Source organism: Erythrolamprus reginae, chromosome 2 (assembly GCF_031021105.1).
Source record: "Erythrolamprus reginae isolate rEryReg1 chromosome 2, rEryReg1.hap1, whole genome shotgun sequence".
NCBI classification, from domain to species: domain Eukaryota; kingdom Metazoa; phylum Chordata; class Lepidosauria; order Squamata; family Dipsadidae; genus Erythrolamprus; species Erythrolamprus reginae.
Window position 1 is genome coordinate 30,826,778 of NC_091951.1, and position 22,573 is coordinate 30,849,350.

Here is a 22,573-nt window from a genome sequence, read left to right on the forward strand (position 1 = left end):
CCTCCCTCTAGGTGAACGCGAGCGATCGTCTCTGGCATGGGCCGAGCTGGGGCATTTTGGCATTGCTCGGTTCCTATCCCCCCTGCCCGCCCGGGCTTGAACGAAAGGGTTAAATGCAGAGAGTTTTTTTTTCCTTTGCGCCTAGATAGGAGGCAGGAAAGGGGAGAAAAGTGGGGCTGGGAGATCCCAGTTCCAGCCCACCCACCCATCCTTCTGGTCCCCAGCCGTCTGCTACGCCAGGATTGCGGAGATCCCCCCGCCGGCAGGGGAGCCAGGTGAGGAAGGATGCTGGCAAGAGGGCGGGTGGACTCCGAGGGAGGGAAGGGAAGAAGGGATTCCTCGGGGGAGGGAGCAAAGCGGTGGGATTTTGCCCGCTGCGCCCTCTCCCCTTCGGAGACCCCGGTTTTTGCTTGCAAGGTTTTCTGCGCCGTGCAAGCCTGTTGCGCCGCTGCTTGGTTGCTGCTGCTGCGATCGGCTCTCCGCTCCCCCTTCTGCTCCTCAGCCCAATATCTTGATATAGCCCAGCTGTCAGTCTGTGGCATCCTGTTCCCCGTCCCTGCCCCCCCCCCCCCTCGGAAGATTGGGGAAACCACCATTCCCATGTTTCCCGGTCGCTGCTGGGGAGGATCAGGAGCATGTTTGGAGAGGAGGAAGAGGAGAGGATTTAGGGATAGTGATTTCTGACAGTCTCAAAATGGGTGAACAGTATGGTCAGGCGGTAGGGAAAGCAAGTAGGATGCTTGGCTGCATAGCTAGAGGTATAACAAGCAGGATGAGGGAGATTGTGATCCCGCTGTATAGAGCGCTGGTGAGACCACATTTGGAATACAGTACTGTGTTCAGTTCTGGAGACCTCACCTACAAAAATATATTGACAAAATTGAACGGGTCCAAAGACGGGCTACAAAAATGGTGGAAGGTGTTAAGCATAGAACTTAACAGGAAAGACTTAATTAATTCAATCTGTATAGTCTGGAGGACAGGAGGGACATGATCGAAACATTTAAATATGTCAATGGGTTAAATAAGGTTCAGGAGAGATGTTTTTAAGAGGAAAGTGAACACAAGAACAAGGGGACAAAATCTGAGGCTAGTTGGGGGAAAGATCAGAAGCAACGCGAGAAAATATTATTTTACTGAAAGAGTAGTAGATACTGGGAACAAACTTCCAGCAGACATGGTTGGTAAATCCACAGTAAATTGAATTTAAACATGCCTGGGAAAAACATATAGCCATCCTAAGATAAAATACAGGAAATAGTATAAGGGCAGACTAGATGGACCATGAGGTCTTTTTCTGCCGTCAATTTTCTATAAGTTTCTATGAGAGTTTAGGGGAGATCTAAGCTCAGATGGAACTTGCTGGTTGAAGAATTCTGGGAGTTGAAGTCCACAAGTCTTAAAGTTTCCAGTTGGAGACCCCTGAGTTAGAAGATGAACTGAGGAAAGGTCAGAGAGCAAGTAGGGCTATATGGTTTGGTCCACAGTGGAGAAGCAGAGAAGCAACAAGGCTGAAAAATATTCGGCCGCTACATATCCCCCTCCTCAATTTTTATTCTCCAAGTGTTGCAAATTTAAAACGGTGTGCCCTCAATTTCCAGCTGATTGGGAAATTTTAAAAATAATCTTAATGTTAGGGCTCGCTTCTTGTGATGTTTCTATACATCTTTTCTAGGAAACTGAGGCATTTCATGGACAAAACCTCTGCTTTAAATTTTGCAGACATATTGGGCATGATTTCATTTCTTAAAGCCTTCCATCTCTATAAATTGCATCCAAAATACCCACTTCTGGGACAATTTTTAGGGTGAACTGGATTTCCAACTTACACACATTTGTAAATGTCTGTATATCTGTTTATCTCTCTGTATGCATATATTACTATCTCTATAAGCCAGAGGTGGGAAACTATGGTCTTTTTATGAGTTGTGGACTTCAACTCTCAGAATTTCTGAGCCAGCATGGTTGGCTCAGGAATTCTGGGAATTGAAGTCATAACAGCACCAAAGTTCTGGGAGTTGAAGTCATCAAAGGGCTATTGTTCCCCGACACTGATAATAGGTTTTTCTCAGAATTTGGAAACTCTTGTGATAATAGCAGACTGCAATGCCAAGGATTTCTGAATTAGGCAAAACCAGAAGAGAAATTTCATGCTTCTGTGGATATTTGAACTTGATTCTCACTAGTTTTCTATGTCTCAAATGAATAGTAATTTAATGCTAGAGGTTAATGTTTGGTATTTTGTTTTTTCATTGTAATGAATGATTTGTTTCCTTGCTGTTTTTGCATCTTGTGCCAACTCTTATATAAATAATAATTAAGCTCTATGCTTTATGTGAATCTTTTAGATGAAGAGGATAGCCAGAAGACCATCCTGGGCAAGTGAGAATCAGAAGCAACATTAAAAAGGGAAACAAATTTGGCCAGAGTATTTTTCCACTTCCTTCAGAAAACCATAAAATTCTTCAGCTTTCCAAGGCAGGTGAGAGGCAAAAGAGAGAATAACAGAAAGAGAATTTTGAGCTGGAAATAATTGAGTCGGTGAAACTCACTGAAACACTCCATGAAATAGTCCAGGTCAAGGTCATTTCCAAATTCAAAATAATCTAGAAATCCGGGATGGAAGGGGCCACTTGGATAAGCACATAGGATAGACAGTCGTGCAAGCCTAATCATGGGAAGGAAAGAAGAGTGGCCTGAATCAAAGCACCATTGAAGAAGGGATCACAAATATTTTGGGCTTTGAGAATCCAAAAATGTAAGTGATGGAAACACCCCTGGAAAAATTTCAGATCATATCCAATTATGCATGAGAGGATCCGAACTGGAGAAAAGTCCGCCCAGTGTCATCATTGTGGCAATAGCTTTAGGAAGCATGCCACCCTAAAGATACATAAGAGGACCCACACTGGGGAGAAACCATATGAGTGTCCAGATTGTGGGAAAAGTTTCAGTCAAAATTCCCATCTGGTGAGCCACCGTAGGACCCACACTGGGGAGAAACCATATGAGTGTCCAGATTGTGGGAAAAGTTTCAGTCATAATACTGACCTGGTAGTACATCAGAGGACACACACAGGAGAAAAACCGTATGTGTGTACGGACTGTGGCAAAGGTTTCAGTCACAAATCCAACCTGGCGTTACACAAGAGGACTCACACTGGAGAAAAACCATATGAGTGTCCGGATTGTGGGAAAAGTTTCAGTCAGAATTATGCCCTTGTGATACATCAAAGGATTCAGACTGGGGAAAAACCATATGAATGTTTGAATTGTGGGAAAAGTTTCAGTCAAAATTCTCACCTGGTTATACACCACAGGATACACACAGGGGAGAAACCATATGAGTGTCCAGATTGTGGGAAAAGTTTCAGCCACAATTCTGACCTGGTGGTACATCAGAGGACTCACACAGGAGAGAAACCATATAAGTGCCCCAACTGTGAAAAAAGTTTCAGTCACAGTTCAAACCTTGTTATACACAAGAGGACTCACACTGGGGAGAAACTGAATGAATGTCCCAATTCTGGGGAAAATTTCAGTCACAATTCTGATATGCTGTTACATCAGAGAACACATGTACGAGAGAAACCATTTGAGGGTCAGGAGTGTGGTAAAATAGTCAGTCAGAATCACTACTTGGAGAGCCAGCAGATGTCTCACACTGAGGATAAACCACATAAGGGTCCAGATTGTGAGAAAAAAATAAATCAGAATTCTGATGTTGGGATACACCAGAGGATTCTCACTGAAGAAAAACTGTACGAGTGTCCAGATTGTGGGAAAAGTTTCACTCGGGATTCCCACCTGGTGAAACATCAGAGGACTCACACTTGGGAGACACAACGTAAGAGTCCAGTTTGTGAGAAACGTTTCATTCAAAATTCCAACCTCGTTCTACATCAAAGGAGACACATAATAGAGAAACTGCATGAATGCTCAGATTGTGGCAAAACCTTCATTCACAATTCCCACCTGGTGATACACCAGAGGATTCACACTGGGAAGAAACCATATGAATGTCCAGATTGTGGGAAAAGTTTCAGTCGGAATTCCCACCTGATGATACACCAGAGAACACACACAGGAGAGAGACCATATGAGTGTCCAAATTGTGGGAAAAGTTTCAGACAGAATTACGATCTGGTAATACACCAAAGGACTCACACTGGGGAAAAGCCATATGAGTGTCTGGATTGTGGGAAATGTTTCCGTCGGAATTCTCACCGGGTGATACACCAGAGGACTCACACAGGGGAGAAACCATACGAGTGTCTGGAATGTGGGAAAAAGTTCACTCGAAGTTCTGAGCTGGTTATACATCGAAGGATTCACACAGGGGAAAAACCATATGAATGTTTGGATTATGGGAAAAGTGTCAGTCAGAATTATACCCTTGTGATACACCAGAGAACTCACACTGGAGAGAAACCATATGAATGTCCTGATTGTGGGAAAAGTTTCAGTCGGAATTTCGAGCTTGTAATACACCAGAGGACTCACACGGGGGAGAAACCATACGAATGTCCAGATTGTGGAAAAGGTTTCCGTACTAGGTCTAAACTTATAAATCATGTAAGTTTACACATTGGGGAGAAGCCTTTCAAATGTCCAGAGTGTGGACGTTGCTTCACACAAAATTCCTCCCTTACTGCCCACAAGAAAATCCATATGAAGCAGAAGGGGATGACTGTAGGGAAGGCTTGAATTTCACTTCTGAGCTGCTTTTAGAAGTATGGCTGAGAAATTAACTACAATGGTACCTCTACCTACGAACTTAATTTGTTCCGTGACCAGGTTCTTAAGTAGAAACGTTTGTAGGTAGAAGCAATTTTTCCCATAGGAATCAATGTAAAAGCAAATAATGCGTGCAAAACCATTAGGAAAATCCATAACTTTAAGGCAAAAAAAAAAAAAAGCTGCAGGGCGGACGAAGTGGTGGTGAACAGAGTAGGGGAAGGGATAGCGAGAGGTGGCAAGTGGTGGCAGTCCCAAGGAAGCAAGACGAAAAGAGCCTCTCTTGAGCTCCATGAGTCCTTGCCTCCCATTTTTCTCCACCCCATTTTGATCATTTCCCCACACCTTTCCCCTCTCTTGAGCTCCATGAGTCCTTGCCTCCCATTTTTCCCCACCCCACTTTGATCATTTCCCCACACCTTTCCCCTCTCTTGAGCTCCATGAGTCATTGCCTCCCATTTTTCCCCACCCCACTTTGATCATTTCCCCACACCTTTCCCCTCTCTTGAGCTCCATGAGTCATTGCCTCCCATTTTTCCCCACCCCACTTTGATCATTTCCCCACACCTTTCCCCTCTCTTGAGCTCCATGAGTCCTTGCCTCCCATTTTTCCCCACCCCACTTTGATCATTTCCCCACACCTTTCCCCTCTCTTGAGCTCCATGAGTCCTTGCCTCCCATTTTTCCCCACCCCATTTTGATCATTTCCCCACACCTTTCCCCTCTCTTGAGCTCCATGAGTCATTGCCTCCCATTTTTCTCCACCCCATTTTGATCATTTCCCCACACCTTTCCCCTCTCTTGAGCTCCATGAGTCCTTGCCTCCCATTTTTCCCCACCCCATTTTGATCATTTCCCCACACCTTTCCCCTCTCTTGAGCTCCATGAGTCATTGCCTCCCATTTTTCCCCACCCCATTTTGATCATTTCCCCACACCTTTCCCCTCTCTTGAGCTCCATGAGTCCTTGCCTCCCATTTTTCCCCACCCCACTTTGATCATTTCCCCACACCTTTCCCCTCTCTTGAGCTCCATGAGTCATTGCCTCCCATTTTTCCCCACCCCACTTTGATCATTTCCCCACACCTTTCCCCTCTCTTGAGCTCCATGAGTCCTTGCCTCCCATTTTTGTCCACCCCGCTCTGATCATTTCCCCCACACCTTTCTCCTCTTGAGCTCCATGAGTCCTTGCCTCCCATTTTTCCCCACCCCACTTTGATCATTTCCCCACACCTTTCCCCTCTCTTGAGCTCCATGAGTCCTTGCCTCCCATTTTTGTCCACCCCGCTCTGATCATTTCCCCCACACCTTTCTCCTCTCTTGAGCTCCATGAGTCATTGACTCCCATTTTTGTCCACCCCACTTTGATCATTTCCCCCACACCTTTCTCCTCTCTTGAGCTCCATGAGTCATTGACTCCCATTTTTGTTCACCCCGCTCTGATCATTTCCCCACACCTTTCTCCTCTCTTGACCTCCGTGAGTCTTTGCCTCTCGTTTTTCTCCACCCCACTCTGATCATTTCCCCCACACCTTTCCCCTCTCTTGAACTCTGAGTCCACCTCTCGCTGTCCCTCTTCCCACTCTTTTTGCCTTGCTTCATCTGGCTTGTCATCTCTCCCACTCTTCTCTTTTGTCCAGCCGACACCTCTCATTGTCCTTCCGCCCACTCCGTTCGCAGCAGCAGCTGAGAAGTGAGGGTTCGTAAATAGGAAATGGTTCGTGAGTAGAGGCAAAAAAATTTTGAACACCCGGTTCGTATCTCAAAAAGTTCGTAAGTAGAGGCGTTCATAAGTAGAGGTACCACTGGTACTTTCGATATCATACTGAAACTATCATGTTGTATAATATGAAGATGGTTGAGTATTTGAATTCTGTTGAGCATTTATATATTTATATTTTTGTAGTATTTTATTCATAGTGTTTATAGGTTATGCATATTTTAATCTTTTTAATAAGCCACCAAGAATTATCCTGTGATATTGAATTGAATGAATGAATGAATGAATGGATAGATGAAGCTGCCAGGTTCTGTGAATCAGTATTTAAAATTTATCAGATGATGGATGACGTGTGTCATAAAATAATTTTAATCAGTATGCAGCTTGTTCTATTTGTGTACTCTGTATTGTGATAATTTAGTCTGCTATGTAACTAACATTTACACTCCCCATCCCCATCTCACCCGAGTTTTCATTTTAATTCTGTTTAAATTTCTGTTACATATTGTTGTGGTTAGCTCTGGCCCAGCTTCTGCCCCAAGGACTGTGGATGCGGGGGAGACATCCACATGCTGCAGGCCTGTTTTGCTCCCGGTGGAATCTGATGATGAAGGCTCCTCTGACCAAGAAGACATGAGTGACAGGGAGGAGGAGAGTGTGGCAGACAGCTCAGGAGATCAATTATCTAGCTCCTCCTTGGATTCAGAATAAGAGTTAATGATACAGCCACGCATGAGGAGAGCGATGCATAGGCAGCAACAACTCAGAGATTATTATCAAAGTCTGCAGAGAGGGGTGGCATACAAATCCAATAAATAAATAAAGAAAATAAATAAAGAAAATGAGGCCACCTGTGGTTGGGTGGGGCTGTGGTAATTAGTGAGACTGTTATAAATAGCAGCCTGTGGGTTGGACCATTGTGGAGGATTATTTGATCGTTGTGTTTCGTGCCTGCTTTGCTAACTTTGACCTTTGTGTGCTGATTTTTCCCCGCTTTGAAACTAAACCAGAGCAGTGTGTTTCACTTTGTGAAAGAAGAAGGACTGTGAATTGCCTCACAGCTGCAAGCTAAGTATCACAGAACAGATAAGGGACTTGTACAAATTACCAGTTTGTTTGGAGACGAGTGCTCTTTGCTATACAAAAAGAGGGCTTAGTTTAAGTGAATTTTCATTATAAAGAACATTGTTTTGAATTTTCAAACGTGTGTGTCTGAAATTTGTACCTGTGACTTTTTGGGAGGATTCTACTAGAGAGCCCGACAGAACACATATACAGTACATTCCCTCTTATGTATTTTATGTAATTACATTATTTAAGTATGTATTTAAAATACATACATTATGTGTGTATTTTCAAATAATTACCATTTTTAGGGTATGATTCCTTTCTGTACTTTTTAACTCTTTGCTGATCTGTCACCATAATAAAGATTGCTTTGATTTTGCCAGGTTATCTAGTACTTTTTTCTCCAATAGATTACATAGCATATAAACACTTTATAAAACCCAACAACTAGAACCAGCCCAGTGATCAAAAAGCCTTTTTGGTCTGAAGCTCCAAGTGGCTTCAAATTTAAATATGTGCAAAATTTTTAAAATTTAAAATAATCAACTTATATTTCATTCTGTTTTCTTTCCTTATGCCCTTCCCTCTTTTGGTGCCATTTTTAGCACCTTTTTCAAGTCACATTTTATTATGCTTAAATGCTGATGTAAATGTAGTTCATAAAATCATCTACCACAATGTCCTGTCAATGACTACTTCAGCTTCAACCGCAATACACGAGCACACAATAGATTCAAACTCAGTGTAAACCACTCAAAACTTGACTGCAGAAAATACGACTTCAGCAACAGAGTGATCAATGCCTGAAATGCACTACCTTCCCCAAACCCCCCAAAAATTAACCTTAGCTTAGACTGTCTACAGTCGACCTCACCCCATTCCTAAGAAATCTGTAAGGGGCGTACATAAGTGCACTGAAAACATATGCACCAAGACAAATTCCTTGTGTGTCCAACCACACTTGGCCAATAAAGAATTCTATTCTATTAAAATAAAATAATATTAAGCAACAGGGCAATCTCAGAGCTGGAGGTCTATTCTATTCTATTCTATTAAAATAACGTAATATTAAGCAACAGGGCAATCATAGCTGGAGGTCTATTCTATTCTATTAAAATAAAATAATATTAAGCAACAGGGCAATCTCAGAGCTGGAGGAGCTCGACCCCAGAGCCAGGTTGAAAACCACTAGTCTACAATAGGAGAAACACTCCATTTGCTCTGAAGAAAAGTTTGAGCAACTCAGGTTTAAGGACAAACAAACAAAAAGATTGATTATCAGGAGAATAATGGGGAGCCGATTGCATTAGATCTTGAAATATTGCAGCTGCAGGAGCAGCTGATTTGGGTAGATTTTGTGAGGCGTTGAGTAGAGCCTGTTTGGTGCCGTGCTGAAAACCTGAAGGATAGAGACGGAGAAAGGCTCAGCTCCAGTTCTGCCTTACACACGGAAACCATCAACAACAAAACCCACGCCTAGAAAGCTGGCAACGGAACAGCAACATTCCTGGGCTGTTGTGCATTAACAACCAGCCGGAGAGGGAGCAACTGAGCTGAAAGGTAGGTTTTTTATAACAATCGAGTATTGCTAGAGAGGACATGGGAAGGAGCGGAAGGGGAACTTCCTCTCCTAGATGATCCATAGAGGATGGAGGAACGGGGGACGGTTTTCCTGCCCTTCCAACGGACGGCGGCTAGGAGGTGAGTTGAGGACAGGTCGGAGGAGAGGCTGAGAGCAAGTCGGGCTGCTTGGTTTCCTCCAGGGTGTAGAAGCAGAAAAGGAACTAAGCTGAAACATACCATCCACTACATGTTTTGTCCCCCCCCCCCCTTACGGATTCTGCTCACTTTAAAACCCGGCTCTGCAATTTTCTGAGGGTTGGGAGATTTAAACGTCTCCTCCTCCACGTTAGGGGTGACTCCTTGTGGTTTTTATGAGCGTGTTATTTTCTTGCCTGGGGCCCAATGTCATTTTATTGTTAATATTTATGATTTTACTTATAATAAGCTGCAAGCAAACTATTGGTGGGAGCAATATGCTGATTCTGTAGACCGTTTAGAGAGGGCTGTAAAAGCACTATGAAGCTGTGTATAAGTCTAAATGCTATTGCTATTGCCTGGGGAAGACTGCTCTAGCCACTTAAACAACAACAACAATAATAATAATGACAGAGATGGAAGGGATCTTGGAGGTCTTCTACTCCAACCCCCTGCTTAGGTAGGAAACCCTACACCAGTGTTTCCCCAACCTTGGCAACTTGAAGATATTTGGACTTCAACTCCAAGAATTCCCCAGCCAGTAAGAAGTCCAAATATCTTCAAGTTGCCCAGGTTGGGAAACACTGCCCTACACTACTTCAGACAGATGGTTTATCCAACATCTGCTTAAAAACTTCCAGTGTTGGGGCATTCACAACATCTGGAGGCAAGCTGTTCCACTGATTAACTGTTCTGACCGTCAGGAAATTTCTCCTTCGTTCTAAGTAAGTTACTTACCTGGGAGTAAGTCACATTGGAGCCTGTTTTAAATGTCTCCTTCTCCACGTTAGGGGTGACTCCTTGTGGTTTTTATAAGCGTGTTATGTTTTCTTGCCAATGAGGAATTTCACGGTCCCAAACTGGCACTTTAAATCAACCATTTATTTTATTTATTATTAGAGTTGAAAGGGACCTTACAGGTCATCCAGTCCAACCCCTGCCTGAGCAGGAAACCCTACACTTCCCCAGCCAGATGGTAGTCCAATCTCCTCTTGAAAACTTCCAGACTTGGGGCATTCACAACCTCCACTGGCAGGCCGTTCCACTGGTTGATCGCTCTGACCCTCAGGAAGTTCTTCCTTATTTCCAGGTTGAATCTCTCCTATTTCCTCCCCCCAACCATATTAGATCACTGCTTCTGAATTATTTTCTGTTACCCCCCCCCCCCAAACTCTGGGGCCCAATGGCCTTTTAGTGTTAATATTTATTATTTTACTTATTATAAGCTGCAAGCAAACTATTGTTGGGGGCAATATGCTGATTTTGTAAACCACTTAGAGAGGGCTGTAAAAGCACTATGAAGCTGTAGGAAACTCTACACTACTTAAAATAGATGGTTATCTAACATCTGCTTAAAAACTTCCAGTGTTGGTGCATATACAACTTCTGGAGGCAAGCTGTTCCACTGATTAACTCTGTTCTGACTGTCAGGTGAGCAGTGTTCTGACTGTCAGGAAATTTCTCCTTAGTTCTAAGTAAGTTACTTACCTGGGAGTAAGTCACACTGGAGCATAGGCTACAGTTGTCAGGGCTCTCTTTTAACACAGGGCCAGGCCAGCTTATTCAAGGTGATGTTCTGGGGTCTCCGACCTGGCCCATAAGTGCTGCCTTTGCCGGGCATTTGCAGTGAATGGTGTGGAAGGAGGCTTTGAGGTGCCATTCAAAGCTTTCATCCAAAGAGGATGCTCCTTCTTTTCCAGCAGCAAATTCACCACACTGTTCATGGTTACCACAGTGCCCACCGAGAACAACAAGAACCCACACAGCCACCCTGCCCCACCTTGCCACCTTCTTTTCTGGACTCAGAGCAGTGGGAAAGTGGGAAAACACTCCCCGTTTAGGAGAATCAATCAAGAGGGACCATGCATGTTTCCAGGAGTCACATATGCCCCCCCTTGGAATTGCTCTGCACCCCCCAAGATGCGCCCCACTATTTGAGAAGCACTGTATTAAACCAAAATATTTCAGTATACCATTTCAGACATTTTTCAGGCTGAAATACACATGGATTTTCAACACACATACCTTTATAGATATGTATATCTATATTTCCCTCTGCATATAACTATATCTGTATCATTTATCCTCAGCATTTCCAGTTATGTTTAATAACAATGGTAGAAAATTAGGATATACAGTACAGGCAATCCTCAACCTACAACTACAATGGAGCCCAACATTTTTGTTGTTAAATGAAACACTTGTTAAGTGAACTTTGATCCATTTTACGATCTTTACTGCCACAGTTAACACTGCAGTGGTTAAGTTAGTGTCATGGTTGTTAAGTGAATTTGGCTTCACCATTGACTTTGTCAGATGGCAAAAGGTGATCACATGACTCTGGGACCCTGCAAGTTGTAACTATGAGTCAGTTGCCAAGCATCTGAATTTTGAAAACCTGACCACGGGGATGCTGCGGTGGTCATAAGTGTGAACCATGTCTTCGGAGAGGGGCGGCATACAAATGTAATAAATTGAATTGAATTGAATTGAATCTTTTTCAGTGCCATTGTGACTTTGAATAGTCACTAAATGAACTGTTGTAAGTTGAGGACTACCTATATCAAGTGGCAACTCGCAAGTGAAGCTCATGATTTAATTAGGGCATTGGTTGGAACCTTGACATCAAGTTAACATGAGAATTTAACGATAGTAAGATTATTTGAACTTTGATTTCATCTTTGAAATGAATCATAATTAATGTTATAGTTAAATTTTAGTGTAATTGCTTTCTGATTGTAATTTTTTACTTGCTGTTTTCACATCTTGTGCATCCATTTATATTATATGGATCTTTTAGACAAAGAAGATGCCCAGAAGATAATCTTGGATAAGTGAGAATCGGAAGCAGAATTAAAATGGAAAATCCAGCTAGCAATCAAAAGTTTTCCCCTTCATCCAGAAAACCACAAACTTCTCCGACCCCAGCAGATGACAGACTAAAAGAATAAGAGGAAGAGAGTTTTGAGCTGGACAGGAAGCACTCCATGAAAATGTCAAAGGGGAGCATTTCCCAATTCAGAAAAAAGAAGGAAATCCCTGGAAATCAATGAAGAATGGGTCCCTTATATTACATGATGGTTTGCCCTCCGTGGCAATATTTTTGACTTCCACCTCCAAAATGGTCAGGATGGAAAGGGGCCACAGATGTGCGCATTGTGGAAAGAAGCACAGATGATAGACCTTATCTGATAATGCACAAGAGGACCTTCAGTGAAGAAAAGGCCACCAATGTGGCAAAATCTTTAGGAAGCACCCTAGTGATACACAAGAGGATGCACACGGGAGAGAAACCATGCGAGTGTCCTGATTGTGGGAAAAGGTTCAGTCAGAATTCACAGCTGGTGAACCACAACAGAACTTATACTGGGGAGAAACCAGTGTGTCTGGAATGTGGGAAACATTTCACACGTCGTTTCGATTTGGTGGTACACCAGAGGATTCACACTGGGGAGAAACCATACGAGTGTCCAGACTGTGGGAAAAGTTTCGGTCGGAATTCCGCCCTGCTAATACACCAGAGGACACATACAGGGGAGAAACCATATGAGTGTCAGGATTGTGGGAAAAGTTTCAGTGTTAGTTGCCATCTTGTCAATCACAAGAGGATTCACACAGGAGAGAAACCGTATGAGTGTCAGTATTGTGGGAAAAGTTTCAGTGTTAATTGCCACCTTGTCAATCACAAGAGGACTCACACAGGAGAGAAACCGTATGAGTGTCAGGATTGTGGGAAAAGTTTCAGTGTTAATTCCAGCCTTGTCAATCACAAGAGGACTCACACAGGAGAGAAACCATATGAGTGTCCAGATTGTGGGAAAGGTTTTAGCATTAAGACTAATCTCATTAATCATGTGGCTTTACACGTAGGGGAGAAACCTTTCAAGTGCCCAGAGTGCGGACGGTGCTTCTCGCAAACTTCCTCTCTTAATGCACACAAGAAAATCCACACGAGGCAGAAGGCGATAAGTAGTGAAGAGAAGGCTTGAATTTTGTGTTTGAGCTGCCTTTGCAAATGCAACTGAGAAATTCACTATTCAATTTCTGGCCTGATTCACTTTAATCAAATACGTATGTAGGAGTCGTTAGAGAGGAGAGAAAAGAAATGGAAAATGTTATTTTTTTATAAAAGTTAACTAGTTGTATCCAACTACAGTGATACCTCGTCTTACAAACGCCTCGTCATACAAACTTTTCGAGATACAAACCTGGGGTTTAAGATTTTTTTGCCTCTTCTTACAAACTATTTTCACCTTACAAACCCACCGCCACCTCTGGGATGCCCCGCCTCTGGACTTCCGTTGCCACCGAAGCACCCGTTTTTGCACTGCTGGGATTCCCCCGAGGCTCCCCTCCATGGGAAACCCCGCCTCCGGACTTCCGTGTTTTTGTGATGCTGCAGGGAAATCCCAGCAGGGGAATCCCAGCAGCGCAAAAATGGGCACTTCGCTGGCAACGGAAGTCCGGAGGTGGGGTTTCTCAGCGAGGGGAGCCTCAGTGAAATCACAGCATTGCAAAAACACAGAAGTCCGGAGGTGGGATTTCCCATGGAGGGGAGCCTCAGGGAAATCCCAGCAGTGCAAAAACAGGCGCTTCGGCTGGCAAAAGGGGTGAATTTTGGGCTTGCACGCATTAATCGCTTTTCCATTGATTCCTATGGGAAACATTGCTTCGTCTTACAAACTTTTCACCTTAAGAACCTCATCCCGGAACCAATTAAGTTTGTAAGACAAGGTATCACTGTATCAGGAAAAGTTAAAATTTTATTTTGCAGAAATAGTGCCATAGTGCAAATCTGCAAAATGGCTTTTGGGGTTGTTGTTTTCTGCGTGTCAATCATCATAGATCATAAAAATATGGACATTGCTAGTCTAGTGAAGAGAAGGACCAGGGGAGACATTATAGCAACGATCCAATATTTGAGGGGTTGCCACTAAGACCAGGTTGGGGTGTGTGTGTTTTCAACCTGTTTTCCAAAGCACCTGAAGGAGAGGCAAGGAATACCGGTAATTGAACTAGGAGAGATTCAACCTTGAAATAAGAAGAAATTTCTCCGACAGTGAGAGCAATCAACCCATGGGACAGCTTTGCCTTCAGAAGTTGTGGGCGCTTCATCACTGAAAGCTTTCAAGAAGAGACTGGTCTCCTGCTTGGGCAGGGGTTGGACTAGATGACCAACAAGGTCCCGACTAACTCTGTTAATTTATTAAATACAAAATGTAGAATTTCAGCCTTCTATCTTGGTGTCCTGTTTTTGAGCTCCAGAATTTTATTTATTTATTTTTATTTATTTGACTTCTATGCCGCCCAATCCCATGGGACTCAGGGCGGCTTACAACAAAAATAATATGATACAATGTTAAAAAAGTTAAATATAAATAGTAACAAACAGTAAAAAACCCATTATTCTAACAATAAAAACCCTAGAGAAACAATCCAATCAGAAACATATACATTATTATTATTATAGAAACATAGAAACATAGAAGACTGACGGCAGAAAAAGACCTCATGGTCCATCTAGTCTGCCCTTATACTATTTCCTGTATTTTATCTTAGGATGGATATATGTTTATCCCAGGCATGTTTAAATTCAGTTACTGTGGATTTGCCAACCACGTCTGCTGGAAGTTTGTTCCAAGGATCTACTACTGTTTCAGTAAAATAATATTTTCTCATGTTGCTTTTGATCTTTCCCCCAACTAACTTCAGATTGTGTGCCCTTGTTCTTGTGTTCACTTTCCTATTAAAAACACTTCCCTCCTGAACCTTATTTAACCCTTTAACATATTTAAATGTTTCGATCATGTCCCCCCTTTTCCTTCTGTCCTCCAGACTATACAGATTGAGTTCATTAAGTCTTTCCTGATACGTTTTATGCTTAAGCCCTTCCACCATTCTTGTAGCCCATCTTTGGACCCGTTCAATTTTGTCAATATCTTTTTGTAGGTGAGGTCTCCAGAACTGAACACAGTATTCCAAATGTGGTCTCACCAGCGCTCTATATAAGGGGATCACAATCTCCCTCTTCCTGCTTGTTATACCTCTAGCTATGCAGCCAAACATCCTACTTGCTTTTCCTACCGCCCGACCACACTGCTCACCCATTTTGAGACTAGAAGACCTCTAAGGTCCCTTCCAACTCTGTTGTTGTTGTTGTTGTTGTTGTTGTTATTATTATTATTATTATTATTATTATTATTACCTCTTTCTCTCCCCAGGATTCTACCTAGGAAGTGCTTACAATACCATCTTGTGTTCCCAAGAAAAAAAAGAATCAAGACAATCTATGTTGAGGTTTTTTTCATTCAGGTTCCTCCATGCAAGAGACATTAGATCTGAACTGGGTTCTTCTGACTCTAGTTGGGCCAGCATCTCCACGACTGTATCCCTCCCTCTCCCAAAAAGTAATGCTTTCTCTTAGTTTCGTTCAGTGGGGTGGGCATGTGTGATCCTGGGGAACATGTGAACCCTTTTAAATAATTTCCCCGACAGGGAGTGTTTTCCCAATTGCACGCTGTTCTGAGCCTGGAAGAGAAGGCGGCCAGGCAGTGTGGGGCAGTTGCGTGGGTTCTTCTTGTCCTCGGCGGGCCCGATAGCCATGAACTACATGACAAACCTGCAGCTGGGCAAGGGGGAGCATCCTCTAAAGCAGGGGTAGGCAAAGTTGGCTCTTCTATGACATGTGGACTTCAACTCCCAGAATTCCTGAGCTAATCATGCTAGCTCAGGAATTCTGGGAGTTGAAGTCCACATGTCATAGAAGAGCCAACTTTGCCTACCCCTGCTCTAACCAAAAACAGGTTCCACTGACTTCAGGGTGATTTACTCCCAGGTAAGTGGGTAGAGCTGCCTTCCCCAGCCAATAGTTTGCTGTAACACTAAAATTCCATTGGGGCCTAGATCAGAAGGTTGTGGGGGCCGGAAATGTTTACTTTTCCTAGTGGGGGGGCGTAACAGAAAATAATTCAGGCGCACTGGTTTAGTTCTTGCTTCAGTTGAATTACCTATGAGGGCACCCTCGAGCAATCAATCAACCTTGCAAACGACAGAAGCCTATAATTCAGCCTTACGCTGCTAGGTGGCGCCCGCTCTATTAAACACCCGGCGACTAGAAAGCGCGTCAATACAGTAGAGCGGCGTCTATTGTTGCTGAATACTAACCTAAAGGGAGGGGGAGCGGGAGCGGCGGAGCCTGAAGGGGTTGAAACAATAGAGTACTGGATTCCTAGAGAGAATGTGGGAAGAAGGGAAGAACAGAGGAATCTCCTCTTCCGGCTGACCCATCTAAAGGACTGTGGCGTGGTAGGCGCCTCTCCTGCTCTTCCCAGGAGTGCAGCAACTGGAAAAGGTGAGTTGAGGATAGGTCGGAGGAGAAGCCGGTGCAAGGAGGGCTGCTTGGTTCCCTCCACAAGGCAGAAGCAGAGAAGAAACCAGGCTGAACCATGTCGGCTGCTGCTGCTGCATGTTCCTCCCCTCCCCAAACTTTGTTCCAATGGTGCTGGTCATTATGAAAGTGGTGCCACCAGTTTTCTACTTCTTGGGAGATTAAAAAAATTCTTCTGTTTAAGGTGGACTCTTTGATTTTATGGATGTGTTCTTTCCTTGGAAACTGAATGCAGTTTCATGCACAGAAGCCTGGATTATATCTTGCAGATGCTTTGGGTACCACGCATCAATTGAAGCCCCTCATCTGGTGAAGCTGCCCCATCCTCTAAAATTAGAGACAAACGTTTAAGGGTACCCACTTCTCAGACATTTTTGAAGCTTAAATACATGGACTTTTAATAGAAATATTCATAGGTGTAGCTATCTATATTTGTCCCTGTGTGTGTATCTGTATAATCTAGTCTTGACATTCTCTGATATATTTCAAAATAACCAATTTGCTATTGAAGAATTTTGATTTATTATTATTATTTATTAGATTTGTATGCTGCCCCTCTCCGGAGATTTGAAGCGGCTCACAACAACAAAACAGTACAAATCCAATAGTTAAAAACAATTTAAAACCCTTAATATAAAAAACAGTCATACATTCCATACAAGCCATATGTAAAGCTGAAACGGCCCAGGGGAATCAAGTATAGATATTAATATAGTATAGATATAATATAAACTAGTATAGATATTATTTTTGGGGTGGTATAAATGTTTAATTTTTCTCCACTGTGAAATAATAATAATAATAATAATAATAATAATAATAATAATAATAATAATTCCATCTGTCCTTCCATTACCCTTGGGGGGGAATTATTGACCCCCTCGGAGAGGGTCCGCAACTTGGGCGTCCTCCTCGATCCACAGCTCACATTAGAGAACTATCTTTCAGCTGTGGCGAGGGGGGCGTTTGCCCAGGTTCGCCTGGTGCACCAGTTGCGGCCCTATCTGGACTGGGACTCACTGCTCACAGTCACTCATGCCCTCATCACCTCGAGGTTTGACTACTGTAATGCTCTCTACATGGGGCTACCTTTGAAAAGTGTTCGGAAACTTCAGATCGTGCAGAATGCAGCTGCGAGAGCAGTCATGGGCTTACCTAGGTATGCCCATGTTTCACCAACACTCCGCAGTCTGCATTGGTTGCCAATCAACTTCCGGTCACAATTCAAAGTGTTGGTTATGACCTTTAAAGCCCTTCATGGCACTGGACCAGAATATCTCCGAGACCGCCTGCTGCTGCACGAATCCCAGCGACCGATTAGGTCCCACAGAGTGGGCCTTCTCCGGATCCCGTCAACTAAACAATGTCGGTTGGCGGGCCCGAGGGGAAGAGCCTTCTCTGTGGCGGCCCTGGCCCTCTGGAACCAACTCCCCCCGGAGATTAGAACTGCCCCTACCCTCCTTGCCTTTCGTAAGCTCCTTAAGACCCACCTTTGTCGTCAGGCATGGGGGAACTGAGACATCTCCCCCGGGCATATACAATTTATGAATGGTATGTTTGTATGTATGTGTGTTTAGAAAATGGGGTCTTTTAAATATTTTTAAACAGTAATTTAGATTTGTTGTAAATTGTTTTCACTTTGTTGTGAGCCGCCCCGAGTCTGCGGAGAAGGGCGGCATACAAATCTAAATAATAAATAAATAATAAATAAATAAATAAATTATTATTATTATTATTATTTATTAAATTTATATGCTGCCCCTATCCGAAGACTCGGAGCGGCTCACAACAAACAATACATAATACAAATGATGTATTAAAAACAAAACAGTTAAAAACCCTTAATTTAAAAACAATCATACAACCCAAACAAACCATACATAAAACAGAGCGGCCGAGGGGAATCAATTTCCCCCTGCTTGGTGATATAGGTGGGTTTTCAAGAGTTTGTGAAAGGCAAGGAGGGTGGGGGCAATCCTAATCTCCAGGGGGAGTTGGTTCCAGAGGGTGGGGGCCGCCACAGAGAAGGCTCTTCCCCTGGGTCCCACCAGACGACATTGTTTCGTCGATGGGACCCAGAGAAGGCCAACTCTTTGGGACCTAACTGGTAACCGAAGTCCAGAAGAGAATTTAATGTTTTTGTGGATATTCAAACTCTTGCTAGTCTTTCATATGTGAAATGAATCATAATTAAGGTTAGAAGTTAATCTAGCATTTTGGCATGTTTGCTTTTTTATTATTGTTGTTAGTTGTGTCCGACCCACCGCAACCCCTTGGACAATGTAACTCCAGGCCTTGCTGTCTTCTGGAGCCCAATTAAGCTCACGCTGACTGCTTCAGTAACTCCAGCCAGCCACCTCATTCTCTGTGGTCCCCTTCTTCTTTTGCTCTCAATTGTTCCTATCATTAGGCTCTTGTTCAGTGAGTCCTTCCTTTCAATGGTGCGATTCAAAACCTTTTTTTTAACAACCAGTTCTGTGGGCATGGCTTATTTTGCTTGGTGGTCATGTGACTGGGTGGGCATGGCTACGTCTGTAGGGATTACTTAGAGGGCTGAAAAAAGTGAATTATGACTGGTCCTCGGATGTACGACCATCCTCACATTTATGTCCATTGCGGCTTTCTTAACAACCATGTCAATTTCACAACTGTAGTGCTTCTCTTCACCATGGTGATAGGATAGGGAGCAACATATAAAATATGACAGTCGTAAGTGCAAAGACCAGTCAAAAATACATCTTTTTCAGCCCCCTGAGTAGTCCCTATGTGCACCCAGCATGGCCAGTTGGTCATGTTACTGGGGTGGGCGTGGCCAACTTGACATCAGTCACGTCAGAAGGGTGCGTCTTCTTGCCTGGCCTCTTGTGACTGGCGATGCTACAATGGTCATAAGTGTGAAAAACAGTCATAAGTCACTTTTTTCAGGGCCATTGTAACTTTGAATGGCTACTAAATGAACTATTCTAAGTCGGGGATTACCTGTAGAAAAATACAAAAAGCTTTTTTGCTTGCAAAAAGCTGCCCTAAATACCAATCATTAGATTAGAAATATCTGCCAGATTTAAGTTTAAGTTTAAGTTTAATCAGATTTGTATGCCGCCCCTCTCCGCGGACTCGGGACGGCTCACAGCAATAACAATAAAATGTAAAACAAATCTAATATTTAAGTTAATTTAAAAAAAAACACCACAAATTAAAACCAATCATACATACTAGCGTACCATGCATAAATTTTATAAGCCTAGGGGGAGGGAACATGTCAATTCCCCCATGCCTGACGACAGAGGTGGGTTTTAAGGAGCTTACGAAAGGCTAGGAGGGTGGGGGCAACTCTGATATCTGGGGGGAGTTGGTTCCAAAGGGTCGGGGCCGCCACAGAGAAGGTTCTTCCCCTGGGTTCCGCCAAATGACATTGTTTAGTTGATGGGACCCGGAGAAGGCCAACTCTGTGGGACCCAACCGGTCGCTGGGATTTGTGCGGCAGAAGGCAGTCCCGGAGATATTCTGGTCCAGTGCCATGAAGGGCTTTAGATGAAGTCAGGCAGGGTGCCAGAGCACTTTGAGGGATCAAAATACAATGGTACCTCGGTTCTCGAACGCCTTGGTTATCGTACATTTTGGATACCGAACAAAGTTTTCGACAAAAAAAATCTTCTGCAGCCATTTTATAAATATTTTATGTCAATCTAACCTTTTATGTCAATCTTGTAGATCGAAAAATTACTAGGAAGAGAATTCCAGACAAGAGAGAATCCCAAGCAGCATTAAAAGGAAAGCAAGTCCAGCCAGCAATGGAAGTGTTTTTCGCCATCTCCAGAAAACTACAAAAGATTTTTTCTTCTGCAGGCAGGTGATGGACAAAAGAGAGAATATGAAGAGAGTTTTGGGTTGGAAAAAAATGAACATGCAGAACTGAAGGAAACACTCCAGAAAAAGATTAAAGACGATTGTTTTCACATTCAGAAAAATGAGACATGATCTGAAAATCAGTGCAGGAGGAAGTGGTCATTTGATAGTCACATAGGATAGGCAGCCAGAGGACACACATGGGGGAAAGACCACATGAGTGTTCAGAGTGTGGGAAAAGTTTCATTCAGAATTCCCACCTAGTGATGCACAAGAGGACTCACGCAGGGGAGAAACCGTACGAGTGTTCCGATTGTGGGAAATGTTTCACTCTGAGTTCTCACCTGTTGAGACACCAGAGGACTCACACAGGAGAGAAACCGTACGAGTGTCCAGAATGCGGCAAAAGTTTCAGTGATAATTCCAGTCTGGTGAAACACCAGAGCACTCATACTGGGGAGAAACCATATGAATGTACAGATTGTGGGAAAACATTCAGTCGGAATTCTTACCTGATGATACATCAGAGAACACACACAGGAGAAAGACCATATGAGTGTTCCGAGTGTGGAAACAGTTTCATTCAGAATTCCCACCTAGTGATACATATGAGGACTCACACAGGGGAGAAACCATACGAGTGTCCAGAATGTGGCAAAAGTTTCAGTGATAATTCCAGTCTGGTGAAACACCAGAGGACTCACACAGGGGAGAAACCTTATGACTGTCTGGATTGTGGGAAAAGTTTCAGTCTGAAGTCTAACCTTGTGCTACACCAGAGGATTCACACAGGAGAGAAACCGTTCGAGTGTCCAGATTGTGGGAAATGTTTCAGTTTGAGTTCTCACCTAGTGGTGCATAAGAGGACTCACACAGGGGAAAAACCGTATGAGTGTCCTGATTGTGGAAAAAAATTCAGTCAGAATTCTAACTTTGTGCTACACAAGAGGACTCACACGGGGAAGAAGCCTTATGATTGTCCGGATTGTGGAAAAGGTTTTATTCAGAATTATGCGCTGGTTCTACACCAGAGGACTCATACTGGGGAGAAACCATATGAATGTCCAGTTTGTGGAAAAGGTTTTAGTTTGAATACCAACCTTAGAAAACATCAGAGGACTCACACAGGGGAGAAACCGCATGAGTGTCCTGATTGTGGAAAAGGTTTTATTCAGAATTATGCGCTGGTACTACACCAGAGGACTCATACTGGGGGGAAACGACATGAATGTCCAAGTTGTGGGAAATGTTTCAGTCGGAATTCTAACCTTGTGATACACCAGAGAACTCACACAGGAGAGAAACCGTTTGAGTGTCCTGATTGTGGGAAAGATTTCAGTACTAAGTATAAACTTTTAAATCATGTAGGTTTGCACATAGGTGAGAAACCTTTCAAGTGCCCAGAGTGTGGACGGGGCTTTTCGCAAAATTCCTACCTTGTTAAACATAAGAAAATCCACATGAACCAGGGAATCATAAGTAAAGAGAAAGCTTGAATTTCTAATTGTAATACTATTATTACACTTTGGTGTCTGTACTTTTTAGCTAAATACACCCCATGTTCATTATGCTGATATTTGTAATAAAAGATTTTAAACTTTAAAATAATCAAATTCTATTTAATTCATGTCAGAGTATATTTAATTCTCACACAGTGAAACTGATAGAAAGAAATAGTGGAATTGGGCAATGTCGACTGAGATGATAGGGACAAGTCTTAGTCCTGTTGTATGGGACGAGTTTGACCTGGTGATACCTGAGGAAGTGGAAAAGCTATCGGTGTGCCTCTCCTTGCTGGTCTCATGCAATATTTTAGAAACAACTATCAGCATAAATATCTTAAATATATATGATTAAATTCCCTTATATTTATAAATATATATTGCTTTATATAATTTATACTCATATTACTCAAAAACTAATATATATATATACCTATAAAGTTTTCAAGAATAATTAACTATATCATAATTTCGTACATATAAATCTTCTATCTTAAATATTGTAAATACAGTATTATAGATTTCAGGTTTTACAATCGCCGCTTTCTCTTATATT

The 22,573-nt window shown here is 43.0% G+C and overlaps 1 protein-coding gene across 4 annotated transcripts in view; it reads left to right on the forward strand.

The window, feature by feature from the left end:
- The window catches only part of LOC139163124 (zinc finger and SCAN domain-containing protein 2-like), a 35,919-nt gene extending 13,799 nt beyond the window's left edge, over positions 1-22,120 (forward strand). The window contains exons 4-7 of one of the 4 annotated variants that reach the window (XM_070744089.1): positions 2,875-3,442; positions 3,944-4,573; positions 12,715-13,237; positions 20,709-22,120. In XM_070744089.1, the coding sequence (XP_070600190.1) occupies positions 2,875-3,442; positions 3,944-4,573; positions 12,715-13,237; positions 20,709-22,011 (3,024 nt within the window). In that variant the 3' untranslated portion in view covers positions 22,012-22,120. Of the gene's footprint in view, positions 1-2,874; positions 3,443-3,943; positions 4,574-9,126; positions 9,226-12,714; positions 13,238-15,503; positions 15,690-16,547; positions 16,634-20,380 lie in introns of those variants that run through there. The other 3 variants (XM_070744086.1, XM_070744087.1, XM_070744088.1) reach the window with 3 other exon arrangements.
- Positions 22,121-22,573: the final 453 nt, after the last annotated feature.